Below are 27253 nucleotides of genomic sequence, written 5' to 3' on the forward strand. Positions count from 1 at the left end.
CGGGCAATCTGAATATCTGATAAACAAACAGGTTTCAGTGTAGGCGTGCCCCGTGGCACACCTAACAAACCAGGATCTCTGTCCAGGGTTGCCATGTATCGAAACCTGCTACCTATGTAAACATAATTTAAAAAAACGATTTCGTTTAAATTCAGATTTACCCAGGTGCCCTGTACTTCACCTGACCACCCTACCTGTGAGTGTTCCATGCTCTGTTTTTGTTTTTTTGAGGAAGGGGTAGATGCTATTTTCTCCACAGGGCTGGAAAGGCTATTCCCGAGGACCAAGGGGGCACAGGAAGGGGGTAGCCACAGTTCCTGGTGGCTGTTGTGCAAGACATAGCCCAGGAAGGGTATCAGAGTGCAGCAAGGAGGAGTACTGTGTCACTACAGCCGGTGTACTGGGTTGGCAATGCCTCCCTGGCATGGGGAAGAACTCAAGCTGCCCCAGCTGTTCGCCATTAAGCAGAGCTGACATTTTGGAGCACGTCAGAGGCGCTGGCTTCCTGCCCTGGAAGTCAGTGTCTGGCCTCTGAGGCAGCATTGCCTGCCCAGCCCAGGGCCTCTCACCTCTGCAGGCCAAGGCCCCCAACAGGCCCATTGTCATCCTGCCTGGGCACCTCAATGGAGCCATTCAGGAGCCTTGAGACAAGCCCCTCTGAAGGGCACTTCCTCCCCCTGCTCTAGCATGCCCTTGGCCAAAGCCCTCTCCTGTGTGGGTGTGGGGTCTGGCTCTGGTGACAGCAGCTGGCAGCCAGGGCCACATTACTGAAGGGTGGATTGTTGACAGGGGGCACAGATATACCCCCATGAGTCCTGGGATTCTAGGCACACTGCCCACTCTGTGCCCCCATCCCACTCAGAGTGGCTGTGGATGGGGACACAAGGTTCTTATTACAGTCACAGGAGATGGCTAGAGGAGAGTGCGAGACAAGCCTTTGCCGGGTCTTAGCTGGGTGAGGCAAGCAGGTCGTCTCACCTCTTCAGGCTCCTCTTTCTTTAGTTGTAACACAAACAGATGGTACCCACCCATCAAGTTAGCGTGTGGAGTTTAAGCCAGGCAGTGGGGAGGGAGGCAGAGATAAATGGATCGCTATAAGTTCCAGGCTAGCCTGGCCTATAGAGCTAGTTCCAGGACAGCCAAGGCTACACAAAGAAACCTTGTTTCATCAAACCAACCAACCAACCAACCAACCAACCAACCAACCAACCAAAAACTCAGTGTGGAGACTAGAACCAAGCACACAGTAGGTCTGATGAACTGTTCCCTCCTTTCTATTCCTCCTTCCTCTAGCTCGTAGTGAACTACAGAAGACACCAGGAAATCTACTTTCTGTAGGCAGTAGATCTTGGTTTGCTCTCATTAGGAAGATACAGGACCTCCAGCAGACCTGAGATGTCACCTGAGGCCCTTGGTAGGGACCTTTGGCACTCACATGGAACCCTATGTCTCATCAGAGGCTTTCTTTCTTCTAACTGGTCCTGTGGTTCCAAGGGGATCAGGTCCCCTCCCCAGAAGACTCCCAGTGCCTGACTGAGCAGGAGGGAACTCTAGAGCTGACAAGTCGATCCTTCAACAGAGGCCATATAAACTGCTCATTCCTTCACCACGAATCTCAGGAAATGAGGAGACATCATGCTACCTGACAACCCTGGATGCAGAGAGAGGAGTTGGGGCTTCCTGTTCATCAGAGTCCTGAACTACCTCAAAGCCTATATAGCATTGTCTGCTCACGTTCTTCTGGGCATCCAACCTCAGCCCCCGCCCCCATACCCTCACCCAGCGCCTGCATGGATCCTCTGTCTCTCTGTCTTTGGATGAGGTCTTCCATCTGGCCTTGTGTCAGAATAGGGGCCTCAGATCACTTGTGTGTCCACTGGTTATAGTTGTCCAGACTCTGATTTGGGGGCTGGGAATATAACATAATTAGTTGGTCTCAGGCCCTGGGTTCATCTATAATCCCACAAAAAGGAAGCCCACATAATTGTGTGACCTCATCTTAGTTTTGAAAATTCAGTCTCTGTGGCTGGGGCCAAGGCCTCTCTGCATATTTACCAGTTCCCATTGCAATTTTGAAGACCGCTGATTTAAAGGAAAAGCTGTGTTTTCCCTAGCTCTCTCTTGCCCCTGCAGGACCTTTCTTCATGCTCACTCTTCCCTTCATGTTAATAACTATCTGAGAACTAATTAATTGGTCTTCTTATTGCCAAATCACACTAATGTAATTAAACCTTGACATTGCAATTCTTGATTGCATCTGTCACGGACCTCTCTCGCCAATTATATCCATATTTCCAGGTCTAGCAGGAGACACAGCAGGATGTGGTGCCATACCTAAGTCATCTTGCCTATACAGCAGGGAAGATGCAGAGACAGGTTGGAGGGCTGCTGTTCACTGCTCTCCTGTCTACAAAGCTGTGAAGATGGGGACCAGGTGTGGACGCTCACCTAGAGCCCCGTGAATGCAAGCAGGCGGATCTGAGATTCAGACTGTGGTTGGGATGATTGTGAACACTTGCTCTTCAGAGTCCGTCTCAAATTCAATTACACACCCCCAAGAGCTCCAGAATCCCCTGCAAAGTCCTAAGAAACACAGATGCAGAGGATCGATTTTCTCTGCAAGGGAGATGTCTGAACAACCCCACAAGCTGCTGTGAAGGACCACAGGGCCCGCGCCCAGGCCATGAAGCTATGAACACAGGGTTCAGAAAGAGAATAGGAGGTTCTTGATCCAAAGAACAAAGACATTCAACTTCTCGCACTGTGGAACTGTCTGGGGGTAAAATGGATATATTTTTTTTAACCTTTGCTTTTGAGGACCATATGGACACTCAGACACATGCTGCATACACAACACAAATGCATGTGTGTAAAACATATGCACACATGTACACACATGTATGCATATGTGTAAAACATATGCACACATGTACACACATGTATGCATGAATATATGCATGTACAAACACATTCATTGGTACACACACATGCACGTGCTAACATGCATTCATGGATATATGGATGCATTCAGCAAACAGTCTGTTCTGGAGTTTGGCTAATATGTTCTGCATTTTACCAATACTCAAATCAACACCCAACCTCAGCCTAACTCAAAGAAAGCAGGCATATTGCTATTTGTACAACACTTGCCCATAGGGAGGCTTTCATGGGGTCTCAAGTCAGTGGTCTCTTCCCTATGCTAGTCTGGCTGTTTTCTGCCTCCTTCATGGCCACCCTCTACAAAAGAGTCTGTTTGAATTAGGCTGCATAGTGGGCATCCTGCCAGCTCCACCTCTGCTCAAGGCTGAGAAGAAGCCATAGCCATCTGCTAAAGGCAGAGCTATGTCCAGCTTCCACCCGGGTCCTAGAACTCTACACTGACCCAGGTCCGCCTGGCAGAGAGAGAGAGAAGCTGAGACCCTCTGTGCTGCTCCTTTCTTCAGCTACTGTGTGACTCCTAGCCTCCGGCTATGGCGGGCAAACCTTAGCTGCACACCAATGCACAGAAATAAGCAACATCTAAGGCGTGGTGACCAGTTCTGGAGAGCTCCGTTCTGAGACTTTTCTCCTGGCCTTGCCTTGTGCCTTTCTCCCATCTCCAATTCTCCAATCCCATCACCAGGGCAGGGGACTCAGGGTAGGTGAGTCTGCACTTCCAGAGAGGGTAACAGTGTCAACTGAACAAGGCATCGTTTTCCAGAACGTCTGGCAGAGTAGAGATATGAGCACTGTTCTGCTTATACCTGTGGGTCAGGGTGGATGAGAGAGAAAGGATGTGTTTAAGATGGCCTGGGAAGGGCTGGTGAGAAGGCTCAGCGGTTAAGAGCACCGACTGCTCTTCCCAAGGTCCTGAGTTCAATTCCCAGCAACCACATGGTGGCTCACAACCATCTGTAATGGGATCTAATGTCCTCTTCTGGTGTGTCGGGAGACAACTACATACAGTGTATCCATATACATAAAATAAATAAGTAAATAATAAATAAGTAAATATTTTTTTTTTAAAAAAAAGATGGCCTGGGAAACCTGTTCTAGCTCTTGAGAAGAAACAAAGCAGGGTGAGGGGTGACCTGGGGAAGGCTGATGGATGCCGCCATTTTATATAGCATCATTGTCTGAAAGGAGCGCTTTGAGCAGTGATGCCTGAGCAGAGTGGAGAGGAAGGAATGAGCAGTGTTGATGTGGGGGGAGGGTCTGAGCAAAAAGAACAGCAGGGGAGGAGACCATGAGGCTCAGTTTCTTTGTCCTTAAAAGAGAGGGACAAGAAAGGAGGGTCATGTGATTCAGCTTGAAGCCTTCAGAGTCTGCAAGGAAGGGACAGGGGACAAACGTTCTTCCTATCATTACACTCCACACTTGAGGTTTTTGTTGTTGTTGTTGGGTTTTTTTTTTTTTTTTTGAAGATCTTACTTTAAAATTTTCGTTATGCAAATGTGTTTGTGCTGGCATATGTGAGTGCCATCCCCAAGAAGGCCAGAAGAGGGCGTCACATCCCCCCACAGCTTGAGTCATAGGCAGTCATGAACCTCCTGATGTGAGTAGTGGGAACCAAACTCTGGTCCCTGAAAGAGCAGTGAGTTCTCTCTAACACTGAGCCATCTTTCTAGCCTTTTTTTTTTTAATTTTAAAAATTTAAAAGGTCTCCTAAGCTTCTCTTTTCGACTGGGGGAAAATTCACCAGTTGTTTTTTAAGAAACAAAAATAATCTTTTTCTGTTGAGGAAGAGATATTTTAAAACCACTGAATGGATTGTTCCTTCCCTGGCTTTTTATTGATACGTCTGCCCTCTTTCCAGTTCTAAAATAAGCTTCTTGTCTGCACTGTGTCGATCCAAAGGCAACACTCTACTGAGCGGACTGGGCCAGGCAGAGCCAGGCTGGGGTCACTTGGAAGTCGCTAGACCTGGAGAATGTAGCACTCTAGTCCTGCCAGCCTGGCCTCGCCCACCGCTTGCCTCCTCACAGCCCAGGTGATTGGAAGCGCTCAGAAACAGCAGTGGAATGTGGTGAGGGTTGGACCTTGCAAATGACAAATTTCTGAGCGAGTTCCAGTTCTCTGGAATGGAAAACCAGCAGCTTCCTGTTACAGAGTGTACCCACGGTTTGTGCCCAATACATGGGTGTGGGCGAGCCGTATACTTCTAATCTACATCTGTCTAAAAACAACAAAGCAGGCAGGTTAACAGCTTTAGGGCCTGAAGTCAAGCTTATATCGATTTCTGTTCTGCTAGCTAGAAGAGAAAAAGGAGTTCAAACCATCAGTAAGCAGAGACTTGAAAGAGGAAGGCCAAGGAGTTCATCCACCAAGCCCCTGAGAATGCTGGGACATTTCTAGGTTGGTTCTTTCTGGGGAAGAGGCCCTGTGCTACCTTACAAGGCAAGTCTTAGCTTTGGTTTCCTGGAGGGCCGTGGTGGGCTTTGACCCTCTCTATGCTGGATCTTTCTTCCCGCAGTTAACGGGACTAAGGCTCCATCCACCTGACAGGCAGGTTGGCTAGGGATGAAAGCTCTTCAGGTGCTGGCTGAGCTGGGGGCCAGGCTTTCACTCGGGAGGAATGTGACCTTGGGCACTCTGTGCTCAGTCTCCATGCCTCTCTTCACCTGTCAACAGGAGAGCATCTGGGAAGCGGAAGCGCACCCAGCTCAGAGGCGTGGCTTCTGCGTAGGGAAATGAGAAAAGCCACAAAGGCCTGGAACAGCAACCCAGCCCAAAGTGACCGTTCTGGAAAGAGCAGTGCCTTTATCTACCCCCTGCCAGGCACTACTACAGAGAGGAACAAATCTCTCCCTTTGTAGTCCTTGAAACGCCATGCTTTCCCTGTGGAAAATGGTCTGCAGCTGACTACTTATTCAATGCCCAGATGGCCCAGGCTCCACCAGTGCAAGACACATTAGATGCATGGTAAATAGAAGGGGAGGCAGGAGGGTACCCCTGCTCTCTCAGATGTCCAGCTTGGGCACGGGGGGTGGGGGTGGGGTGGGGGGCAATCTAAGGGGTAAGGAATAAAAAGCATGGAACAGAGTCAAAGCAGTCTGGTACTAGCTTGGTCAGAATGCCAGCTGATCCTGAGCCACATAAACACGATGTATGCAAGGGGACGGTCTTGTCCACCTGGGGAGCTGGCCCAGGCTTCTCAGTGGTTGGTGTCAGCCAACTGTCATCTGCTTTTCTGATTCCATGAGCCAAAATGCAAAGGCTTCCTATATGAAGAAATTAGTACCCCTTTGAAAGACATGGTAGGAGAAACCCTGCAGTACAGGCTGCTTCTGGTATGGTCATCACACCGTCCAGGCCTTCTGAGCACATATCTGTGGATCTGGTTCGGGAGGTAAGAGGCCCGCCCGGGTTCCACTTTGCACTCTGGCCCTTGGAGGTGGGAACTCAAAGCAAGTCACATGCCTCTTTGGACATGGCTGGAAACAGGTGGCCTCTAAGATCTCTCCTGGTTCAGGTATCCATGGTCCCAGGCTTTCCAGGCCTAGATCGTGAATAACGCAGCCATCCAAAGTCAGGCTGCTCCTTTCCAGTCTGGTTTGTCACCTAAATGCCACCCTCTTTGCCTCTGACTCATGCCCTCCTTGGCCTCCAGTTGGCTACCCACCGAAGCCCAGGCGCCCATGCAGCAGGAAGGCCTGGAGTGCCCTGGGACACTGGCAGCCTGCGGATTTTAATGCAAACAAGCTAGTACTCCCCTGGTCTGAAAAGAATCAGAGCAAATCTGCATGAAGAAAGGACTGTGTGCAGGGCAGCCGCCGGCAGCACAGGGAGGGAGGACAGGAAGGAGGACCTGCCAGCTGTGAGGCACATGGGCTCCACTGGACCGCAGTGCTCCCCGAATAACAACCACAGCAGTGGGAAAGGAGATGGTACCCAGATTGCAGAGGAGGTAGGCGAGACCACACAGGACCCGCTTATCCTACAATCATAGGGCTTCTGGTGACAGGCAGGACCTGGCAGTACCTGGGAGGCCCCATAAGAGAGAATGCAGAACATGGGGGAAGGCTAAGGCTAGCGAAACACACGAAAGCTCTGGAGAGAGGACAGCTCAGCACGGGCCCCAGGCTTCCTTGAGGGACCAGCAAAATAACTCTACAGCGAGCAGCACAGGTTTGAAAGCAGACAAGGCCGCGTTTTAATCCCATTTCTCCTGAGAGACCTGCAAACGTTTCCGAGCCCCTTTAAGGCAACCGTCCTCACAGACCCAGACAGGCTCAGGATCATTTGGAGAAGACTGGAGGAGATTCTTATACGCTATGTATGCCTTAGGTACTGGTTAGGTTGTACCTCTCAGAGGCTCGTGGGTCAGACACTGGTCTGTCTCGAGGTCGAAGCGCTAGAAGGTGGTGGGATTTCTGGGAGTCACTGGGGTGTACCTGCTGAAGGGTGCACTGGTTTTCTGGAGTCGGTTCTTATGAGAGACAGGTGATATAAAAGCCTGAGCCAGGCCCTGGGTCCTCTCTGGCTTCCTGTTTGGGATGACACTCAATCTATGTTTCTCAAATGCTCTGCTATTGCTCGCTGTCCTGAAGGGCCACAACTGGGGGAGGGGATGGGGAGCGCTCGAAAGAGCCTGACGTGTTATTAAGATTCCTAACTTCCAAAGCCATAGACTGCATAAATCTCCTTTCTCCAGGAGCAGACTGGTTCGGATATTTTATTTTACTTTTTTTTTTTTGCAAAATGGACCAAACACAGTCTGGAAGCTTTGTCCTATCTATGGATCTTCTCAACATTTTCCTTTTCCTGAACAACCAACATACGTTCACACTCTTTTCAGGTCTCTCTTCTGTGGGGTACAAGATGTTGCCTGGGCCACCGTGACTGTACACTGTTAAGGCTTGTTCACTAGAGTAGCCCAGACTGTTCATCGTGAGATACCAGGGCTGCTGTTATAAAGACTGATCTGCAGGAGGTTGGAATGATGGCTCAGTGGTGAAGAGAGCTAGCTTATCTCGAAGGGAACTTGGGTTTGGTTCCCAACACCCACCTCATGGCTTAGAATCATCCATGATTCCAGTTCCAGGGGATCTGGCACCCTCTTCTGGCCTTTTCAGGCACTGCATGTACATGGTCCATAGATACACTTGGAGGCAAAAATTCCATATACATAAAATAAAAATGAATAAATCTTTATTATTATATATTTTTTATAAAACTTATCTACACTGGGCGTGGTGGCATTCACCTCCAATCTCAGCACTCAGAGGGCAGAGGCAGGAGGATATTGGATTTGAGGCCCACTTGGGCTATTTAACAACAAAAAAGAAACAAAGAAACAAACCAAAACCACTCCATAATGAGGACTAACTTGACTGCTTCCCAAGGCAGCAAACAGTTTCAATCAAATTCCCTGTTTCCTGTTCATCTGTCTCACACCTGCACTGACAGGTCTCACGCTGGCCACCCTGAAGGGCCCTGTGGCCTCAAAGGACTTGGCAATATATATATCCAGAAAAACGTAACTGATATTATTAATCATCTAACATTTGTTTAATAGTGAAGTGATGTTTTCAGAATCTGGGGTGGAAGTAAGATTATGTACTGTCTTCCTCAGTGTTCTATGGCTGAGAAGAGACACTATAACCACAGCAACTCTTATAAAGGAAAGCGTTTAACTGGGGCTGGCTTACAGGTTCAGAGGTTTAGTCCGTTATCGTAATGGCAGGAAGCACGGTGGCACGCAGGCAGACACTGTACTAGAGAGGTAGCTGAGCGTGCTACAGCTGGTTCAGCAGGCAGCAAGGTGAGAGAGACCCTGGGCTTGGTCTGAGTTTCTGAAACCTCAAAGCCCGCCCTGAGTGACACACTTCCTAAAACAAGGCCACACCCACTCCAACTAGGCCTCCTATAACACCACTTTCTCTGAGCTTATGGGTGGCCATGTTTATTCAGATCACCACATGTACACACCAAATTTATATATATATATATATATATATACACACACACACATATATACATGTACATGTACATGTACATATATACATATATATATAGCAGCCTGCTGAGATTTGATCTTAGCAACACCCTTTGAGGCCCACCCCCACAAAGGACTTTCACAGTTGCTGTTAAGGACCCTGATTTTGGAGGTTGAAACACATGGCTTCAAATTCTGGGTGTGCTATTTATCAGCTGTGCAACTGGTCGCATAGAAGCTGAACCCTCCTGAACTCTGAAAAAAATGCTAAAGATGGTGCCTCCTCCATCAGAATCGCCTCTGTTGATCTGACAGCGAGCCTTCCAGAGGGTTGAGCAGGTAACTTCCTTTCCATGCGCTAAGTCGGAAGCTCGGAAAGGCAAGCTGACTCATTCACAGGGGTCAAAAGAACTAAGGGAATAGAACCAAAGCGCCTGGCTCCCTGAGTAGCCATTCTTTTCTGGAAGCAGCATCTCCTCTATGGATTGCTATGGGATTAAATACAGTGACAGGCGGCTAGAGACTGTGCTCATGGGTGTGGGGGGGGGGAAGGGGGATAGGAGGGGGGATGGGATGACTGTGATTCTTTTATTCTGGGGTGGGCCGTATCTGGGGGTGCATGTTCTCCCATGCTTGTGTATGCGTGGGTACCTGTGTCACTCTCCATCTTAGTTTTGGAGACAGGGTCTCTTACTGAGCCTGGAGTTTACTGATTTGCCTAAAAGTGACTGGTCAGTAAGATCTACCAGTTCTTCCTTTTTTTTTTTTTTAATCATGGGTTCCGGTAACCAGCACTGTAGCCACTAAGCCACCTCCTCAGCCCTGTGACAATTCTCCATAATCTGTCACGCTGTCTTGAGGAGTTGATTTCCCAACCTCCCCCCAAAAGGACCCTGTTAGAGGAGGAATCACTTCTTACTTTCCCTTTTCTACCAGGAATCTAGGAAGACAGCGCGGTAGGATACCCCACACTTCCCAGCACCCCGTAAGCAACAGACCTGAGCGCACTGAGAGTTCACTCAGAAGGAGGGCCAAACCATGCTGAAGCTGTGGGGTCTTTGTCTGCAAAGCAGGAGAGAGAGGGCTGGCCTGCCTTGGGAAAGCGACCCCGAGTCATGAGTCATTTTAAAGTTTTATATGGGTGACTCGTGTGTGTCTGTGTGTGTGTGTTTGTGTGTGTGTGTGTGTGAAAATGTCTGAGTCACTTGCTATTGTCAAGCACAAAAGCCCAGCCAAGTTGCTTTCTCTAAATCACATGGCTCATTGTACCCAAGACGGTCTATGAACGCACTGTCCATCCCCTTGAACAATGTGACCACGAGACAGAGTGGCCATTGAAAAATTGGTCCTGTGGCTATTGGTAAAACACCACTGGGCAGCTAGCCATCAGGCCTTGGGGCACCTTATTGACCAAGCTGGTCATGAGGCTTAATTCCCACTGCTTAGCTAGGAGGGAAAAGGGCCTCCCTTCTGACCCCCGGAACCGTAAGCAGCCGTCGGGAAGCCTACGTAATAGGCCGGACACTTGCTGAGTTTTGGCCTGTGCTGGACCATTAGACTGGGCAGCTGCGCCCTACCACCTCAAACAGCGGTGGCTAAGACAGACATATAAAGGACACATTCTGCTGCCAGTTTAGCCTGGAGCAGAACCTTCCCTTGGGTTGCCATTTTAGGGCCGGTGTGCCTGTGACTAAAATGTGGAGGCTTCAGTGAACAACCCTGCAAGTCATTTCTTCGGATGACACTGTTCAGAGTTTACTCATATTCCCAAGTCAGTGAACCAAAGCACTGCTGTGCAGTAGCCTTCGGTGCTACAAGCCACCTGTCTGTCCCTGCAGTCAGTTATCCACTTGGGAAGCAGGTAGATGGGACGCCAGCTCAGGGCGAGGCAGACATGAGCCATGGTCTGATGTTGGGTTGTCAAAATAGGTAGTACTGCATAGTCCTTGCCCAATACTGGCAAGGCCCTGTACATGGCACCTGTGATATCTCACTGAATCCTCACAGCTTATAAGCATCGTCATTAAAAAAAAATGTCGTTTATCAGTACCAAGTAATAGGGCCAAAGCCAGGATTTGAATCCACATCTGCCCACCAATAAAGCCCGAGTTACCACACAGAGATGTTTCCAACTGATAATCAGTCTTGATCTTAGCTCCCGCACACAAACCGCGCCAACTGTTTCACCTTTGCCCAGTTTCTTGTGTTTCATATTACGTGATAACGGTATAAAGGGTACAGCAGATGACCTGGCAGCAAGCAAACGTTCTGTGAATGACCCTTTCCCAGAGGCAAGGCTGAATTAAGAAATGACAACCTCTGACTCTCAGCCAAAAGTCTTGTTGGGCGGGTTGGGTTTGCACACCGGCTTCAGGAGACTGACAGAAGTCTGAGTAAACGCGCCCCTAGCGAGCCTGCGGCCCTCACATCTTGTATGTAAGTAAATAAAAATGGGCAGCGAGCCGGTGCTTCAAGTCTTGGTCACTGAGAAAGTGTGAAAACGCAAGCTGTAAGCCCAGTCATTATCAATGCTGACCCCTGGGCTGTAACTCCCCCAGCCTCCCTTTTGAAGTATGTGTGTGATTACATGCGCTCGGTACTTGAAACTTTTCCATGTGTGTAGAGCTGTGTATGTGTGTGTTTATACAAAGATGTGGGGTGTATTTATACAAAGATGGATACACACCGAAGGATCCCCCGAATAAGCCCCTGACTCTACCTTTAAAGCATCTCTAGAGAATTCACCCAGGGGAGAGGCAGTGATACATGAACTGTAAACATTCTTGCTCCTTGGCAGATAACCACAATGTGCACTCGCTCGCCTCTAAGAACTGAGAAAAGGAGGAAAGGGAACAACACGACGACGGCAGAAAAACACACTAATCAAATCCACAATCAGCTCAGATGACGAAGCAAGCATTCTAATCAAAACACAGCGGGGCGAAGCTGCAGCAGGTTGTAAGCTCGGACCGGGGCTCTTGCGGGGGGGGGGGGGAGCTCACCCACGCTTTCCTTTTTAAACATCTAAAAATGCTCACATAGGATTTCAATCACATCTCTAATTATTTTTTTTTAAAAGAAATAAGTTGCATGCTGATCACGAGCTCCTAAAAACAGGAAATATCAAAGTATTATGTGAATCATCTCTTCCCCCTGCAACTGCTTCTAAAAAAAAAAAAGTTTAACCCCGTTTTCAGCCCAAGAGTTCTTTGCCTGAGGACTGGCCAGAGACTTGTACTCTAACACAGAGCATGTGTCTAAAATGATCGCTTACATGTGGTCCTAGTTCACCACACATGAGAGACCAGAACAGATATGATAAACGGTCCCTCTCGGGGAGGCCCAGGTGGCACAGTCGCAGAAAGGTTGTCAGAAGGACCTGAGTGAGGTAGAGCAGGTTTTGCTGGAGGTTGAGAGACCAAGCAGCAGGCCCGCAGGAGGCTCCAGGAGAGGAGGCAAAGGCTGACCACCTCTAACGACTACTGGCTTGCAAGTTGCTGATGGTGGGGAAGCCCGGCTGAGTCACTAGAACTGCTGGGTAAGAAACTAGGAATGGGCGTGGTGGCTCATGCCGAGATTAAAATCCCCACACTAAGCAGGCAGAGGCAGGTGGATCACTATGATTTCAAGGCCAGCCAGGTCTATAGAGAGACCCTGTATCAAAAGACAAAACCAGGAATGCTTTGCCCTATAACTACCATGACAAACACCCCGAAACCCACACTAACGATAGCCATCATTGTTGCTTCCCAAGGGTCAGTTCTGAGCTAGGTCCTGTAGGAGAGGCCACCGTCTCCTCAGTTTCTCACTGCCGGCAGGTACCCTCCGATAGAAGCCAACATGAGCATCCACTGCCAAGCCTCTGCTCTTTCTCATACCCTGACCTAAAATGGAAAGCACACAACCTAGAACGTGCATGAGGAAGCATCCGCTTGGGCTCTGCACCACTCAGGGTAGTGCAGTCTGCTCTCCTCCTCCTCTCCTCCTCCTCTCTCCTCCCCGCTGGGCACTCCTGCCCCCTGCTGGGGCCCAGCTCATCTCCTTCCTCCTCTGTGAGCTCCGAGGTCTTCTCTGGCCCCTGAGCTCCTAGCCTTCCTTCTAGCATCTTGAATCTTCAGCCCTAGCACATCTTCAGTTCTCCCAGTGCTGCCCTCTGCTGGAAGCAGAAGTCATACCTTTCAACTGGAATATATCATGCCCACGATCCAGGTCTTTTCTTGTCCTCAGCTCTGCAGCAGCACGAGAGACAATGCTGGAGGGTGGGTATGTCACTGGTCCAGCACCTGACTGAGCTGGGATCCCTGATCCGCCACGCTGGACAACATGCTGGATCAGTGGTGACATCTGTGGTCTGATGCCTCAAGGTCCGTAACTGATCAGCAGCTGCTATGGCTCCCCCCCCCTCCCTCCAGCGTGACAGTTAAGGGGTTCCAGTTCAAATGCTACTAACTCTGCTGCTCTCGAGGCCACTGAACTTTGATTTCCTCAAGTGTGAAACGGGGATAATCATACTTATCTCATCGGACTGTTAAGAGAATAAAAGAGTTATCTTATGCAAAACACCTAGAGCAATTCCTGCCACCTAGGAAGCACAAGGCAAGGGTACCTTTCTTAGGACACTTCATAGGACTTGGACACATGCACCACACCTATTCTAAGTATTCCTGTGGAAACCAATGAGGACCTAACACACCAGGCATTCAGGTCACCCCAGCTCACCCCGCCCCCACCATCCTCGCACAGCACCTGGTACTGTGCCAGGCAGAGTCAGAGGCCTGCAAATGCTCATGAAGAGGTTGACATCTTCCGAGAGCTCCACTTTTTCTCACTTAAAGAATACTAAATTTTTCGTAATGCTCACAATTCCCGTGCCCATTTTTGCAGATGGAAACACTGAGGCCCAGGGGAGTAGTTAGGCCACTCAGCTAGCATAGGTCAGACAGAAGGAACCACTGATAGCCAAAGCTTTAAAACCTGGGCTGTTAGTCACTATGCAACCCAGCCAGTCTCCTGCCCCCAAAATCCCCCAAATAAAAGAGAGGCAACGTCTCCGGGATATCACTTGCCGCTGAGTTCATCATTTCCTGAGTGTCTTGTAATGATAAACATTAAGTTTGGAACCAGGAAATTACCAGGTGCTAAGTCAGTCACAGCCCTCAAGCCAATAATCGAGGGACTTTTCTGGAAGGTGAATGTGCACTGTCTGTCACCATGGGGATACCCTGTTCAAAGAAGGTGAAATCCTTTTTGCCAAAGCCCCTTTGATGTCAGGGTGGGGCTCTGAGTGTCTGTTATATAGAAGAGCTCCTAGGAGACTCAGGGGCTGGCAAGGAGGGGCCAGCTGGGAGGCCAGGACTGTCCACTGGAAGGCGGCCAGCTTCCTGAGACATCCATCCAAACCACCCTCGTGATGCAGAGGGCCCATGGAGAGTAAGAGAGGTGGAATGTGGGGTGGTGGGCACAGTGGGGACAGAAGAGAAACAGCGCCTCCAGGGAATAGGGCCAAGTTAGCCCCTCATGGAGATGTCTAAGAGTGAAAAAAAAAATCTTTTTTTTTAATGGAGAGTGGTGAATTACTTTCTCAGAGCCCGCTCACTGTAATCCTCTGCCACTGTTCCTTAACTGAAGGGTCAAATGGGCAAGAGCAGACGGTAGTCTGGCTATGAATGAGCCCGGCGTCTGCCTTCTGTTCATTCCTACGTTCCTCCTCATCAGGCTCGGGGGCATGTGTCACATTCCCGGTCGAGGTTCCAAAATACCACCCACTCCACCCCCCGCAGAGGAAGGAGGCACCCTGGTGCTCACCCTCATTTTCAGAGCCCTCTGGACAAGTCCTGGAGCTCTAAGAAAAAAAGGCAGAGCACACAGTCTAGCAGAGCCAGGACCCAGGAGCACTGGAGGGAATCTTGCTTCCCTCCCACACACCATCCGTCAGGGCTGTCAGCTTCCAAAAATGTTTAGCAAGTGCAGCATCAAGAGGGACATGCTGATGGGCGGGTGTGGGAGCTTGTGTGGGGAGGGGGGCTTCTCCGGCTCCGAGTTCCGACAGTCTGTCTGTGAGCAGCTTCTAGATCCAGCTCCTCCATCGGGAAGGTTAGGAAATGTGTTGAGCCCTACCTAGCCTCTGATCAGAGAAAGCTACAGAGAAGTGTGCCCCAAAGGCCTTCTGGTCTGCTGCTGCTTCCCCCCATGCTAACTCCAGCCTGCCTCCCCTTCTGGCTTCCCGCTTCTCCTTCTCCTGACTGGGACAGCCACATCAGTCAGGTCAGCCTGTCCCTAAAAGTCCCTGCTGACTGGCAGCCAAGAAAATACAGCATGGCCCTGCTCCCTCCTGCCAGAAGAGGGGGGAAGGCAGCGGGGATGGCAGGAGTCCAAGAGAAACTGATTGGCCCGTAAGGATTTCCTTAAAAGAGATTGCATGGCCAGGGCCTGTCACCCAGCCCAGTAGGGGATGCCTGCTGTGCCACGAAAGGTAGAAGTCACTCAGCCATTCTCTCGCCCACACCATCACCTCCCCAATCACCAGAGCCACCAACACTGGCAGCATAGACTACCCAAGAAGGAGGGGCTTAGCTAAGGCAGCCATTCTGAGACAGCCAAGCCACCCAGTCACTAGGAGTCTGGAGCAGCTAGCAGTTGGCAGCACCTGGCTAGAATCCCTTCTCCCTAAAGATGGGACAGGAAGCGGCCATCTTCAAGCTGGGAGGAGGGTAAGTTCAGGGCACCCACTCAGTATCCCTTGTCCTGGATCTCACAGCGTAGCCAGGTGGTACCCAACCCTTCAAGGCACCAGGCCACTCCTTCTCGGGGTTACAACCCGAGTATAGACACACATCACAGCAGCAGATACTGTCTCCTTGGGGCCAAGCGCTCAGCACTGATGGCCCTGACATTTCCAATGGCAGCGTGCATTTTTTTGAATGCACCTCTACACCTGCTCCAATCCCATAAAAGCCGCTGGCTGCCAGCACCCCTTCGCTTTGCGGAGCTCCCCGGGAGAACCTCTGGCACCTCGGCCAGCGTAGCCCCTCCTGGCCACACCCACTGATCAATCTATCCTTCCAATCTGGCAGCGTAAGGGGTATGTTTCCTCTTTCCAATCACATTATGGTAGCCTCTCCTCAAGGCAGCCGTACCCCTCCCCCATGAAGGATCATCCATCACTCCCACCCTGTAATAGTGCCCCAGCACACAGCACTGCTCACCTGGGTATCGAACCCGTTCTCCAGAGAGCTGCTCTTCCGCAACGGGAGCCCCTCCCCCGGCGGCTCCTGCAGCCCCTGCGATTTCAGGGGGATTTGGCTAGTGTAGGCCGTCTTGCTCACCTCTACCTTGCTTCCCAACTTAAGGTAGCAGGGCTGAGGACCAGTCCGGGCCGGGGGCACGTGCAGGATGGGCGCGGCGCTGTGCACGGGTTTGGGCAGTCCCGATTTCATTTTGGAGGCTACCAGGATGGCCGGCATCTTCTCCCGGGGCTTTGGCTTTCCCAGCACGTCCCTGGCAGCGGCGGCGGAGGCGACCGCTAAAGGCAGCGCGGGCAGCCGAGCAGGCGCCGGGCCTCGGCCCGCGAGGCGCCCACCAACAGTGGAAGAAAAAAACAAAAAACAAAATCCCCGGGTCGGGGAACTGGGGAAATCCTGCGAGTGCGCCTGCCGGGTGGCAGGCTAGTCACTGCCCTAAGCAGGTCCCACCTGCGCGGATGTCGCAGTGGGCGGCCTGTTCAGAAGCTCTGGGCTCTCGGGGACGGCTGCCTCTGGCAATTCTTCTCCTGGGAAACCGAGGCGTGGACGCCCATTTTAACTTGTCATTGCGTCTCCGAAGTGAGAAGGCTCCTTAGGAAGAGACACCGGGTACGGGGACGCACACGTCGCGCTCCGGAGCCTGCGGGCGTGAACCTTTGAGCAAAAGAGCAGAGGATGGGAGGACGGAGGACGCACGGAGCCCAAGATGCATCAACCGCGAGGCGGCTGTCACCCTGCAAACGCGCCGCAGTGTCACCCGCGCCTAGGCAGATTCTGGGCAATCTCCGCAGACAGGTCTGTCTGGGCGTGACAGCCGATCACCGAAGCTCACAAGCCCCTCGAACACCAAGCACCTGAGCTTCTGCGGCTCTGGCCATGCTCCGTGCGCTCCAGCGCAGCACGGCGGTGGTGGCAGGGAGAGGGCACTGGGACGCGCAGCTGGCCAGGCTGGCTGCGCTGCGCTAAGCTGAGCTCCGGGGAAGGCAGCGCGGGCTGCAGGGTTGGACGCAGGGGAGGACCGGCTGCGGCGCGCGCTGACAGCCCGGGCCGTTCCCGCGCGCCCATTGGTTCGCGGCGGACCAATCCGCGATCGCGACTCGCACTGCAAGGGGGCGTGGCCTCAACTCCGCGGGGCCGCCGCCGAAACTCTGGGGCCGCGCTTGGCCGCAAGTACAAAGCGAGCTGGTGGCCGCTCTGCGGCATGGCCCCGGCGCGCGCCTCCCCTTGGGCCGCCACCCCCGCGTCCCGGGAGCCGCCTTTGAAAACGCCGTTGGGTTGCAGATTCCCGCCTCCCTCCACCTCCTGGCATGTGCCGGGGGAAATCGGTTTCTCTCTTTTTTTTTTTTTTAAATCGCTGGGGTCATCTCAACGGTTTGCGGGTTCCGGAGGCACGCCCCAACCTCTCTGCACCTCCATTGGGAACGACAGGGCGGGTCTCCTTGTCCCCTCCCTGAAGGACACTCCAGCCATTTCTCCTTTCTGGGTGGGCTCAGGGGCGTCCCAACAGCTTCCTCTGCGACATTCAAAGGTTGCACGTTGCACTTAAGCATTTGAAGTATTTATAGGCTGATACAATGGCCAGGGAAGCTTCGTGCTCCAAGACAGCTCCTCCTTGCCACCTACCACAGACTGTAATTAGAGTGGCTTGGTGACCCGGGCAGGCTGAGGCTAAACCCGCCCTGGTTTCATGTAGGCCTGCCTGGCAGGCTGCACCTAGGACGTGCCAAACTCACAGGTTCCTCCACTTGGAATCCCTGGAGGATCCTGTCCTCTCTCTGACTCAGGATCTGAGGGATGATGGGAAAATAGAATGTGCAGACAGGTTGCCTCGCGGCTCATCTTCAAGGACACCCACCCTAGAGAGCAGTTGGATTTGAATTGGGAAGTTTCTCCATCTTTATAGGCCTCCTAACACGGTGAGTGTCTCATGCAAGTCAAGTGGAGGTTTGAGTACATTTCCCTAAAAGCACACTGCGCAGCTAAATGAGATAGTGTCTGGCAGTGTGGGAGACCAGAAAAAAAATTCTGTCGTTATTATTAATGAACCCAGTGAGTATGTTCCACTGCCATCTCTTTAAGCTACTTTTCTGTGTCTAGGACAGAAGTTGTCACTTTATTCCTATCCTATACCCTGATGTTGTAACATCCATAAGGATGAATTTCAATCATCCTAATGCTATTGACTGTATCACTCTCAAATGATAGAGTTTTACCTGGCAAAACTCTAATGTGGCCAGGAATGGTGGTATAAACCTGTAATTTCTGCTACTTCAGAGGCTGAAGCAGGAGGATCCCAGGCTGAGGGCAATTTAATGAGCCTCTTTGCCCAAATAAACTATTAAAAAGGGGGCTGGAGATGCAGCTCAGTGGTGGACAGTTTGCTTGCTCCGCATATGCCAGAATCTGATTTCAGTGCTCGGTGATTTAAATAAACACCCAGTCCTCGGCTGGTTTTAGGCAGTGGAGCCTTTGGGAGGTTGTAAGTACATGACCGAGGAGTTCTCATGATGGGACCAATGCTGTGTTAGAGGAGACAGGATGCAGATAGACAGATGCCTTCTGAGAGGGCAGTGGCAGCCTTTCTGAATCCACAGACATCACAGCCCTTGACAAGAATCTCTGAGCATGGCTCAGCCTGATCTCAGAGCTCCAGCCTCTAGGCCTAGGAGAAAGAGATATTTGTTGTTAAAGATGTCCTGTCGGCAGCATTATGCATTAGTAGCTTAAACTAAGAGCCCAGACTGAAGAACAAGTTGCTTTGGAACAGCCCCTGGAGTGTTGAGATGTGAGATGGTTCTGCTCTCTGCTCCCATAGCTTCCAGCCTGTGTGCAGGTCCGTTCAGCCCTAGCTAGGGGGAGATGCTCACGGCCTGTTTTAGCTCTTCGTCCTGCTCTCTGAAATTAAATCACAAGTTTGTCCCTGACATGGTATACTCTGCCCTCCTCCATCTGGACAACCTCCTGTGCTGGTATCTTGTTCTATTTAACGTATTTATTGTTTCAAGAATTCTCTTCTAAAGGAATAAATGTTTGGAAGAGCCATATTTTGACTTTCATGAGATTCTGTCAGAAGCAAGCAGAACACTGTGGACTGAAAAGCTACCCAGCTTGTTACTGAATGAATGAGTGGTGGGTTTGCCTTTTATTAGGAATACTATGAGAAAGGGTTGTTCCTCCTCGAACTCTGGTTTTCACAGCTGCATGAAGAGCTGTAGAATGACATTGCCGTGATCGCTATTATGGATTGTGGAACCATTCCCAAATATCCTCAGAGCTTAGACACAGAGGATGTCCAACGTCTAGTCCCCAGAGAAGCACAGAAAACCTGTAACTTTTAAAAAAAAGATTTATTTATTTTATGTATGTAAGTACACTATCTGTCTTCAGACATGCCAGATAAGAGCATCAGATCCCATTACAGATGGTTGTGAGCCACCCTGTGGTTGCTGGGAATTGAACTCAGGTCCTCTGGAAGAGCAGTCAGTCTTCCAGAGCCATCTTTCCGGTCCCATAACTTTTTTTTTTTATATCTTCCACCCAATTCCATCCTATGAAAATTCCCTGGTGTGGGGTGGGGGGTGGGGTGATGGCGATCTATGTTTTAAGTAATGCTTAACAGGGGATCTTGAGGCTGGGAATTCTAGCCAAATGAAGTGTGCATTCATTGCGCTTCCAGGACCTCCTAAGCCTCCATATGCATAAGAACTGCAAATTCCAATTCAATTGTTCTCCAAAAGGCAGAAATGCTGTCTTCCAAATAAGCTCCTAGGTGATGGATGCCTCTGCTGGGAGTCTGGAGCTCAATACTGTAAGTGGCAAGGTTAGGCCACTGTCAGCAGAGGTGTAACAGCTCAAGGCCTAGCTGAAGTCAAGTGGCTTTCACAACACTTCTGAAAAGATTCTCTGGGTGCATCCAACTAGCAGCCCAGTCCATTGGTAAAGTATGACACAGACACAGACACTGAACTGGTGATGGCCACAATGTGTGTTTGCCATTAAGAAAGAAAAAGTTCCCAGTTAAAATTGGCACCAAAGAAAGCCACTGGGGCGCAGAGGGCGGGGGAGGTTCTGAGAGTGTCAAATATGTGCAAATATAATAAACAGTACATTCTTTTGCTTTGAATTAAAAGCACTTATAGGCTAAGTGGACCACTCAATAGGTAAAGCATGCGGACCTAAGTTCCCTCTCACGTTAAAGCAAAACTGTGGGTGTTTCACACACGTTTGCACATGCTTGTGCACTTGCACATGCAAAACCTCTCCTAACAGTCTTCTAAGGTCTCAGATTTCTAAACTGAAGTTGCACACCTTTTCCTTAAGCTTCTGAGTGTCTTTCTCCTCATTGCTTTAATAATTTTAGCTGTTGTTCCCTGAACAGTTTCATCTCCCCCTTTTCCCCCTCTTTTCACTTTTCCCACTTAAAATAAAATCTGTATCATCCAAACTAGACAAGAGAGAAAAATAGCAAATGGGAAGCAAAACGAGATAATTACAACATTTCCTATTTAAATCAGATTGTGGTCCCTTACAAAAATATTCTGCAAGTATACTGCTTCTATGTGGATACTATGTTAACATGGAAAAAAAATGTCCTTAGAGAGCACTGGTAGCTAAAAGAGTCAGTAGTTCAGAGAACAGCAAGCTGTTCTGGAGAGAACATTTCATGATTCTAAAGCACATTTGTCCATTTTTTGTTACACGCGGTATCGATGAAGATGCAAACCCAAAAGAGACTGAGTTGTAAACCCAGCATTGACAATGCTTCTTTCTTTGTCCTCGGACTCTAAACTTTCAAATCACCCAACTGTCAGCACTAGGCCTGTTTGAAACTTAGCACCAAAGTTCTCAGGACCACTAGAGTTTGGATGTTCCCTGGGGGCAGGATCCACCCTCCAATCAGGAAGCAGCAACTGTACCCCTCCCTCTATGATCCGCAACATCAGCCACTGTTAGCTAAGTGGGGATGGGGCTTCAGCGATGACCTGTAAATGACCAGCCCCATCAACCCATCCTTCATGTATTACAGACTCCATCTGCCTGACCTCCCAAGAAGACAGTCCTGTAAAGAGCCAAAAACATCTTAAACTCCAGCCTGTCATGGGGAAAATGCAAGAGAGTCAGCTGCCCCTGCAGACCCTCAGTTAGAGCGGAGAAAGAAAACGGTACAGTGCTCTAAAAGGTTGTACAAGGCAAAAAAAAAAAAAAAAAAAAAAAAAAAAAAAAAAAAAAATTCATGAACCTATTTGGGAATGAAAGAAAAAAAAAAAACCACCCAAAAAGCATTAGTTTATTTGGGAAAGTGCGCTTGTCCCTAGTTTTCTAGTTTCCTAAGGCATAAAGTGTCCTTTTAGGGCATGTGGCCGGAGATGGCACAAACACTCACTTTCAGTAGTAGCTGAGATAAGAGCTCATCCTAGACCATGGAGACCCAGACCTTCAGAAACCCTGCCTATCTGTAGTTAGACAGGACTATCCTCTGAGCTGAATAACTGTCATCGTTGTAAGACCAGCTGTATCTGCTTGCAAATGATCATCACAGCTGGCCTTGTTAACTCTTGGCCGACTCATTGTAGGAAGTGGGGTAGGGTGGCTCATAGGATCTTCACCTGAGCGTCCAGCCTGGTCACCTGCAATCTCCTAGTTTTGCCCTCGGTCTCAGGGACCCTGGGGAGGGGTAGAATATATCAGCTTGGAAAGACTAGGGGAAGAGAAGAAGCGCCATCTGCACAACCATGTCCTGGGTTTAGATGTTCCGGTCGTGGCTGTTTTTAGGTCTCAGTGCTCCTGCCCATAACCACTCATCCATGTTCCCTAAGTAAGCTTAATAAACTCACTGGTTCCTCAAGATGAACTCTGATGAAACTGAACCAAATTTTTTAACCTTAGGACATTATAAAGAGGGTGTAGACATTACTTAATTGTGTCCCCCCTCCCTCCCCTAGGTTGAGAATTCTTGCAATATCCATTCCCCCTACCCAAAGAACTTCTAATCTCTTGTGTCCTTCCAGTAAGGGGTCTGATTACCAATCAGTGCAGGCCACAGTATCTCTGGATTGTTTTTGAGAGCCAGAGACTGAGATTCCCCCTACCTGCAGGTATAGGCATTGTGTGAACATGAGGCCCTGACAAAAAGTCAAACATCTAGCAAAACGCTGGTTCATCAGTGGCTCAGTCATTAACCCAGAGATCAACCATTCACCACTATGGTCCTAGACTCTGGGCAGAGGATGATCCAGCTGTTGTCCTTTTGCCTGAGGACCGCTTTCTCACAAGTGAAGAGACGGGAGAGCTGCCTGTCAATCAGCTGGGAAACAGATACATGATAAATAGCACAGCCAGTGCTCCAGCAGAAGCTGGTGCGCTTAAACCATGGTGAGCTGGACACAGGGTGCCCAGTCATCTAGACATGGCGATATCTGCATGACCATTACTTTTCCAACAACAATAATAAAAAGTAACAGATATATTTTGTTTGTTAGTTTGTTTCCACCTTAAGAGATCTTGTTCTCACTTCTGCATTGCTACATCTAGGAAGGTGTTTGTTTTCCTCGCATCTTGCTTCATTCTACAGTGAATTTCTGCAAAACCCACATTCGATGAGACGGTGGCAATAAGCAAACAAGAATTAGTATCATCGCCATAGAAAACATATCTTACTAAAAACATAGACTGTGGCTACTTTTACCTCCTGTAGGCGGGAGAAGAAAGGCTGTCTAAACAAGTCACACCAGTGGGAACATAAACCACATATCACTTGCTCCTGGATGCCAGCACGGGTGAATCGCAAGAGTATAAGATGTCACATTCGCTGGATCTAGGTTGCTCAAGAGCAAGCCTCTGGGTGCATGTCTTTAGCGATGACTGAGTGTCTGGACATCTGAAGAGAGACCCTGATTGCAGGGGTCAAACCTTTGTATTGTGAATCCTGAGTAAGAACAAGTCTATTCTCTGACATTTCACGTGAGGGGTCCTTGGGGATGGAGTAAGCAAGAGCAAAGTGGGGACTTCCGGATCAAAGAGACGAAAAGTGTTTCCTGGTATTCTGTCACTGTGACAAATACTTGAGATAAGACAACTTAAAGGAAAGGGTTGTTCCAGCTCAGGGTTTTGAGTGTTTCTATCAGTGAGTGGTGCCTTGTCTTTGAGTTTAGGGTAGCACAGAACATCATCACGCCCAGTGTAGAGAGCCAATGCTGGTCGGTCACAGTGGCCAAGAAGCAATGACATAGAAGAGCTAATGTCCCAGCCTCTTCAGTGACCTGACTCCCTTTCAGCAGGTCCCCACCTTTGAAAGTCTGTGCCCTGTCAGTAGTGGCACAGGCTGGAGATGAAGCCTGTAGCTCACACCCTTTGTCCCACACAACAAAGTGAAGCTCTGAGTTACTCTTAAGGGACTAGATTTTTCCTTCGATCTTGGGGAACCATAACCCATATACATGTAAACGCCTTAAGGAAAACTATTATTCTGTGAGCTAATTTAAAACAAATTAAAGCGAACTATAAACAAAGATCCATATGTGAATCTGGGATTGTTTAGGAGCAGAAGGATAAGAACAGAAGGGGAAGGAAAGACTCAAGAGCAGCCTGCTTCAGATGGGAACGGGAATTCCGGATCAGGGATGCCAGGAGATGGACCCGGGCTTGCTCCCCAGCCACCCGGTCACCATTCCCGAGTTGCAGCATCTCAGAGTCAAGGTCCTGGTTTGTCTTGGAGCAGGGGCAGGGATGGAGGGACAAGTGGTAACCGTGTGAGGGGACAATGAGGTAAAGTAGACAAAGATGACTGTCTGGGTCTTCTGGCCCACGCAGTGGGCGGCTGAGGCTGCACTCAAAGGCTAGTGCACTCAGGAAGCCAAGGTGAGGAAAGAAGCGTCTAATTGGTCCAGATCTAGGTTGATCACACCTACGAGCTTTTATGGTGCTTTTTTGCATGGAAGGTTGTGGAGCCGCCCAGCTCCCTAGTGCAAATGGTGGCAGGAAGACTTCCACCCCAGCTGCTCCACTGATCTTATGCCCCAAGTGCTCCTAGCTCTTCCCCTCCAGAGAGAAGGTGGAGATCTCACCTCCACGCTCAGAAGTGCTGCTGGGAGATCACTTTCTCCTGGTGGGCTGTGCACAGAAAGCTGTGGAGCTGCCCAGCTCCCTGGTGCCTTTTGTTGCTTTTTAAGTTTTAATTTCCCATATACTTTTTTTTTTTTTTTACAGTCACTCTAACAGATAAGGGGGAAAAATCAGGTAATCAATTACGAGGCCTAGCTAAATCAGCTTCAAGCTGCTTTTGTGTTATTGTTGATGGTGGTTTGGTTGGTCTTTTGTTTTGTTGTTGTTGTTGTTGTTGTTGTTGTTGTTTTGTTGATATAGGGTCTCATGTAGCCCAGGTTGGGTCTCACTAAGTAGTTGAGGCTGATCTTGAACTTCTGATTTTCCTGTCTCCAACTCCAAGGCACAAGATGGCCAGGGTGTGTCATCCCCACTAGTTTTCACGTAACATCGGGGATCAAATCCAAAGCTTCAAGCATACCAGGCAAACAGTCTAACAAGTGAACTATGCCTCTAACTGGTCTTTTAGCTAACTGCTCCTTCTTTTATATTGTCTGTTCTTCCCACACATCAGTCTCTATAACCAGTGTGGTCCCATTAATGATGCTGATATTTATAAGAACTATAATCTGTGAACTTGTGTTCTTTACTCCACGCTTGGGACCACAGTCAGCACTATATACATATTATCTGTGACTTTCCCACCATCCCTGTGGGGTGAATGGTTATTGCTATTTTCATTTATAGATGAGGAAACAGACCCAGAGATGGTCTAGCATCTCCCCTGAGACACCACAGCTAGCTGAATAGATTGAAATTAGCCCAAGTGCTTGGACTCTGAACACTAGGCAATGTACTATGAAGGCATAACCATGGGATATGGACATTAAAGGCAAGCCCACAATGCCTTGCTCCTAATGTGCGCCCTCATGGCAATCTCTTACATTGAAAAGTTCCTATAGCACCTTGCAGCCAAAAAACTAGACTAGAAGTTCAAGTAACTACTCAGGTTGTAAAAGACAGAGTCCTTGATATTTTTAAATTTTATTTTATTTTCCTTTGTTTTGTTTTATGTGCCTGGGTATTTTTGCTTGCATGTATATTTATGTACTACATGTGTGTGATGCTCATGGAAGCCAGAAGAAGTTGTCGGATTCCATGAAATGTGTGAGCCACTAGGTGGATGCTGGGAATTGAACTGGAGTCGTCTGAAAGAGTCGACAGTGCTCTTAACTCCCTCCCGAGCTATCTCTCCAGTCCAAGGGCAGAAGTTGTAAAGGTAAGACAAGAAATGAGCGCCAGGCAAGGAGGCCCTTTGAGAGATGCTCAGTCTCTGAAACAGAGCTTCTTGCTGCTGTCCACTGAGGGGTAAAGATAGCTGGACCAGCTTCTTTAATATGAAGCTTGGCAGTCAGTGCAGAGTGTTAAAGAAATAGGCCCTCTGTCCTTTCAGCATGCCCGGAATTCTGACCCTGGGTTCTTCATTTGAAACAAACCCTCAAGTGACTTGGGATCAGCTGTTCCTTGTTCTCAATATGAAGCCTTGGCCACACATTATAGTCCTTGTGGTGGTTTGAGTATGCCTAGCCCAGGGAGTGGCACTATGTGGAGGTGTGACCCTATTGGAGTAGGTGTGCCACTGTGAGTTTACGCTTTAAAACCCTCATCCTAGCTGTCTGGAAGTCAGCATTCTTCTGCTAGCAGCCTTCAGATGAAGATGTAGAACTCTCAGCTCCTCCTGTACCGTGCCTGCCTGGATATCGCCATGCTCCCACCTTGATGACAATGGACTGAACCTCTGAACCTGTAAGCCAGACCCAATTAAATGCTGTCCTTATAAGAGTTGCCTTTGTCATGGTATCTGTTCACAGCAGTAAAATCCTAACTACTAAGACTGTCCTCCTGGGAGTTAAATATTTAATGGAGAGAGAGAGAGAGAGAGAGAGAGAGAGAGAGAGAGAGAGAGAGAGAGAGAGAGGAGAGAGAGTACCACCATGCATAAAGGAAAGGAAACTGGCCACTCTGTAATGTGGCCCAGGCATTGTCATGATGATACGTCTTCCAGGTGTAGACAAACCGGAAAGTGTTGCTGTAAAAGTGGTTGGCGAATCAGGGACATAGGTCAAGGGCTGAGTACTTGCTAACAAGCGCAAGGTCCCAGGTTGGGTTCCCAGTACCATCAAAGGCAAAACAACAAAATGGAGACTGAAATGGGGAGGGGAACAAGTGTAAACAAACTACGTTGTATGCTTGTGATGGTTTCTATTGATTGACAGTTTGATGGGCTCTAGAATCATTTTGGAGACAAGTCTCTGGGCATGTACACGAAGGATTTTCTAGACTAGATTAGTTGAAGTAGAAAGACCCACCCTAATGTGGGCTGCATCATTGCGAGGGCTGAAGCTCCAGACTGTATTAGAAGGAGAAAGTGAACTGAGTACCAGCATCCATCTCTCTCTCTCTTTCCTGATCTCAGAGGCCGTGTGCCCAGCTGCCACACTCTCTTGCTCTTATGCCTTCCCTGAGTGATGGACTGTGTGCTCCTTAAACTCTGAGCCAAAGAAAACTCCTCCCCTTTAAGTTGCTTTTGGTCAGGCCAAAGAAAACTCCTCCCCTTTAAGTTGCTTTTGGTCAGGCCAAAGAAAACTCCTCCCTTTAAGCTGCTTTTTGGTCACAGCAATGAGAAAAGTAACTAGTGCAACACATGAATGAAAATGTCACGGAGAAATCCATCATTTTGTGCAATTAATATACGCTATTAGAAAGGAGAAAGGTGCTACAAAGGCTTCATTCTCATGACAGTTCGCAGTAGGGGAGGGGTAGTATTGAAAGCAGTAGCTGGATAATTTTAATTAGTGTTAAAAAGGCAACCTGGAAAGCCCCAGGGTTTCTGCTACTTCCTGATGAGATGCGCTTCCAGACAGAAGATACTCAGCCAGAAGTAGCCTGTGTAACTGAGGGCAGCCACTGTGGCACCATGCAGCCTGTGGTTGCTACGGTCTCACTGCTCATGAGGTAGCAGCCTCCTCCCCTCCCCCTTCTCCTCTTCTCCCTC

At 49.3% G+C, this 27253-nt stretch overlaps 1 protein-coding gene across 2 annotated transcripts in view; it reads right to left on the reverse strand.

Moving 5' to 3' along the window:
• Positions 1-17129, reverse strand: part of Nav2 (neuron navigator 2) — a 364636-nt gene extending 347507 nt beyond the window's left edge. For both annotated transcript variants that reach the window (XM_052162012.1, XM_052162003.1), the window contains exon 1: positions 16123-17129. In XM_052162012.1, the coding sequence (XP_052017972.1) occupies positions 16123-16380 (258 nt within the window). In that variant the 5' untranslated portion in view covers positions 16381-17129. The remainder of the gene's footprint in view (positions 1-16122) is intronic.
• Positions 17130-27253: the final 10124 nt, after the last annotated feature.

The sequence above is a fragment of the Apodemus sylvaticus genome, chromosome 1 (assembly GCF_947179515.1).
Source record: "Apodemus sylvaticus chromosome 1, mApoSyl1.1, whole genome shotgun sequence".
In the NCBI taxonomy this organism is placed as follows: domain Eukaryota; kingdom Metazoa; phylum Chordata; class Mammalia; order Rodentia; family Muridae; genus Apodemus; species Apodemus sylvaticus.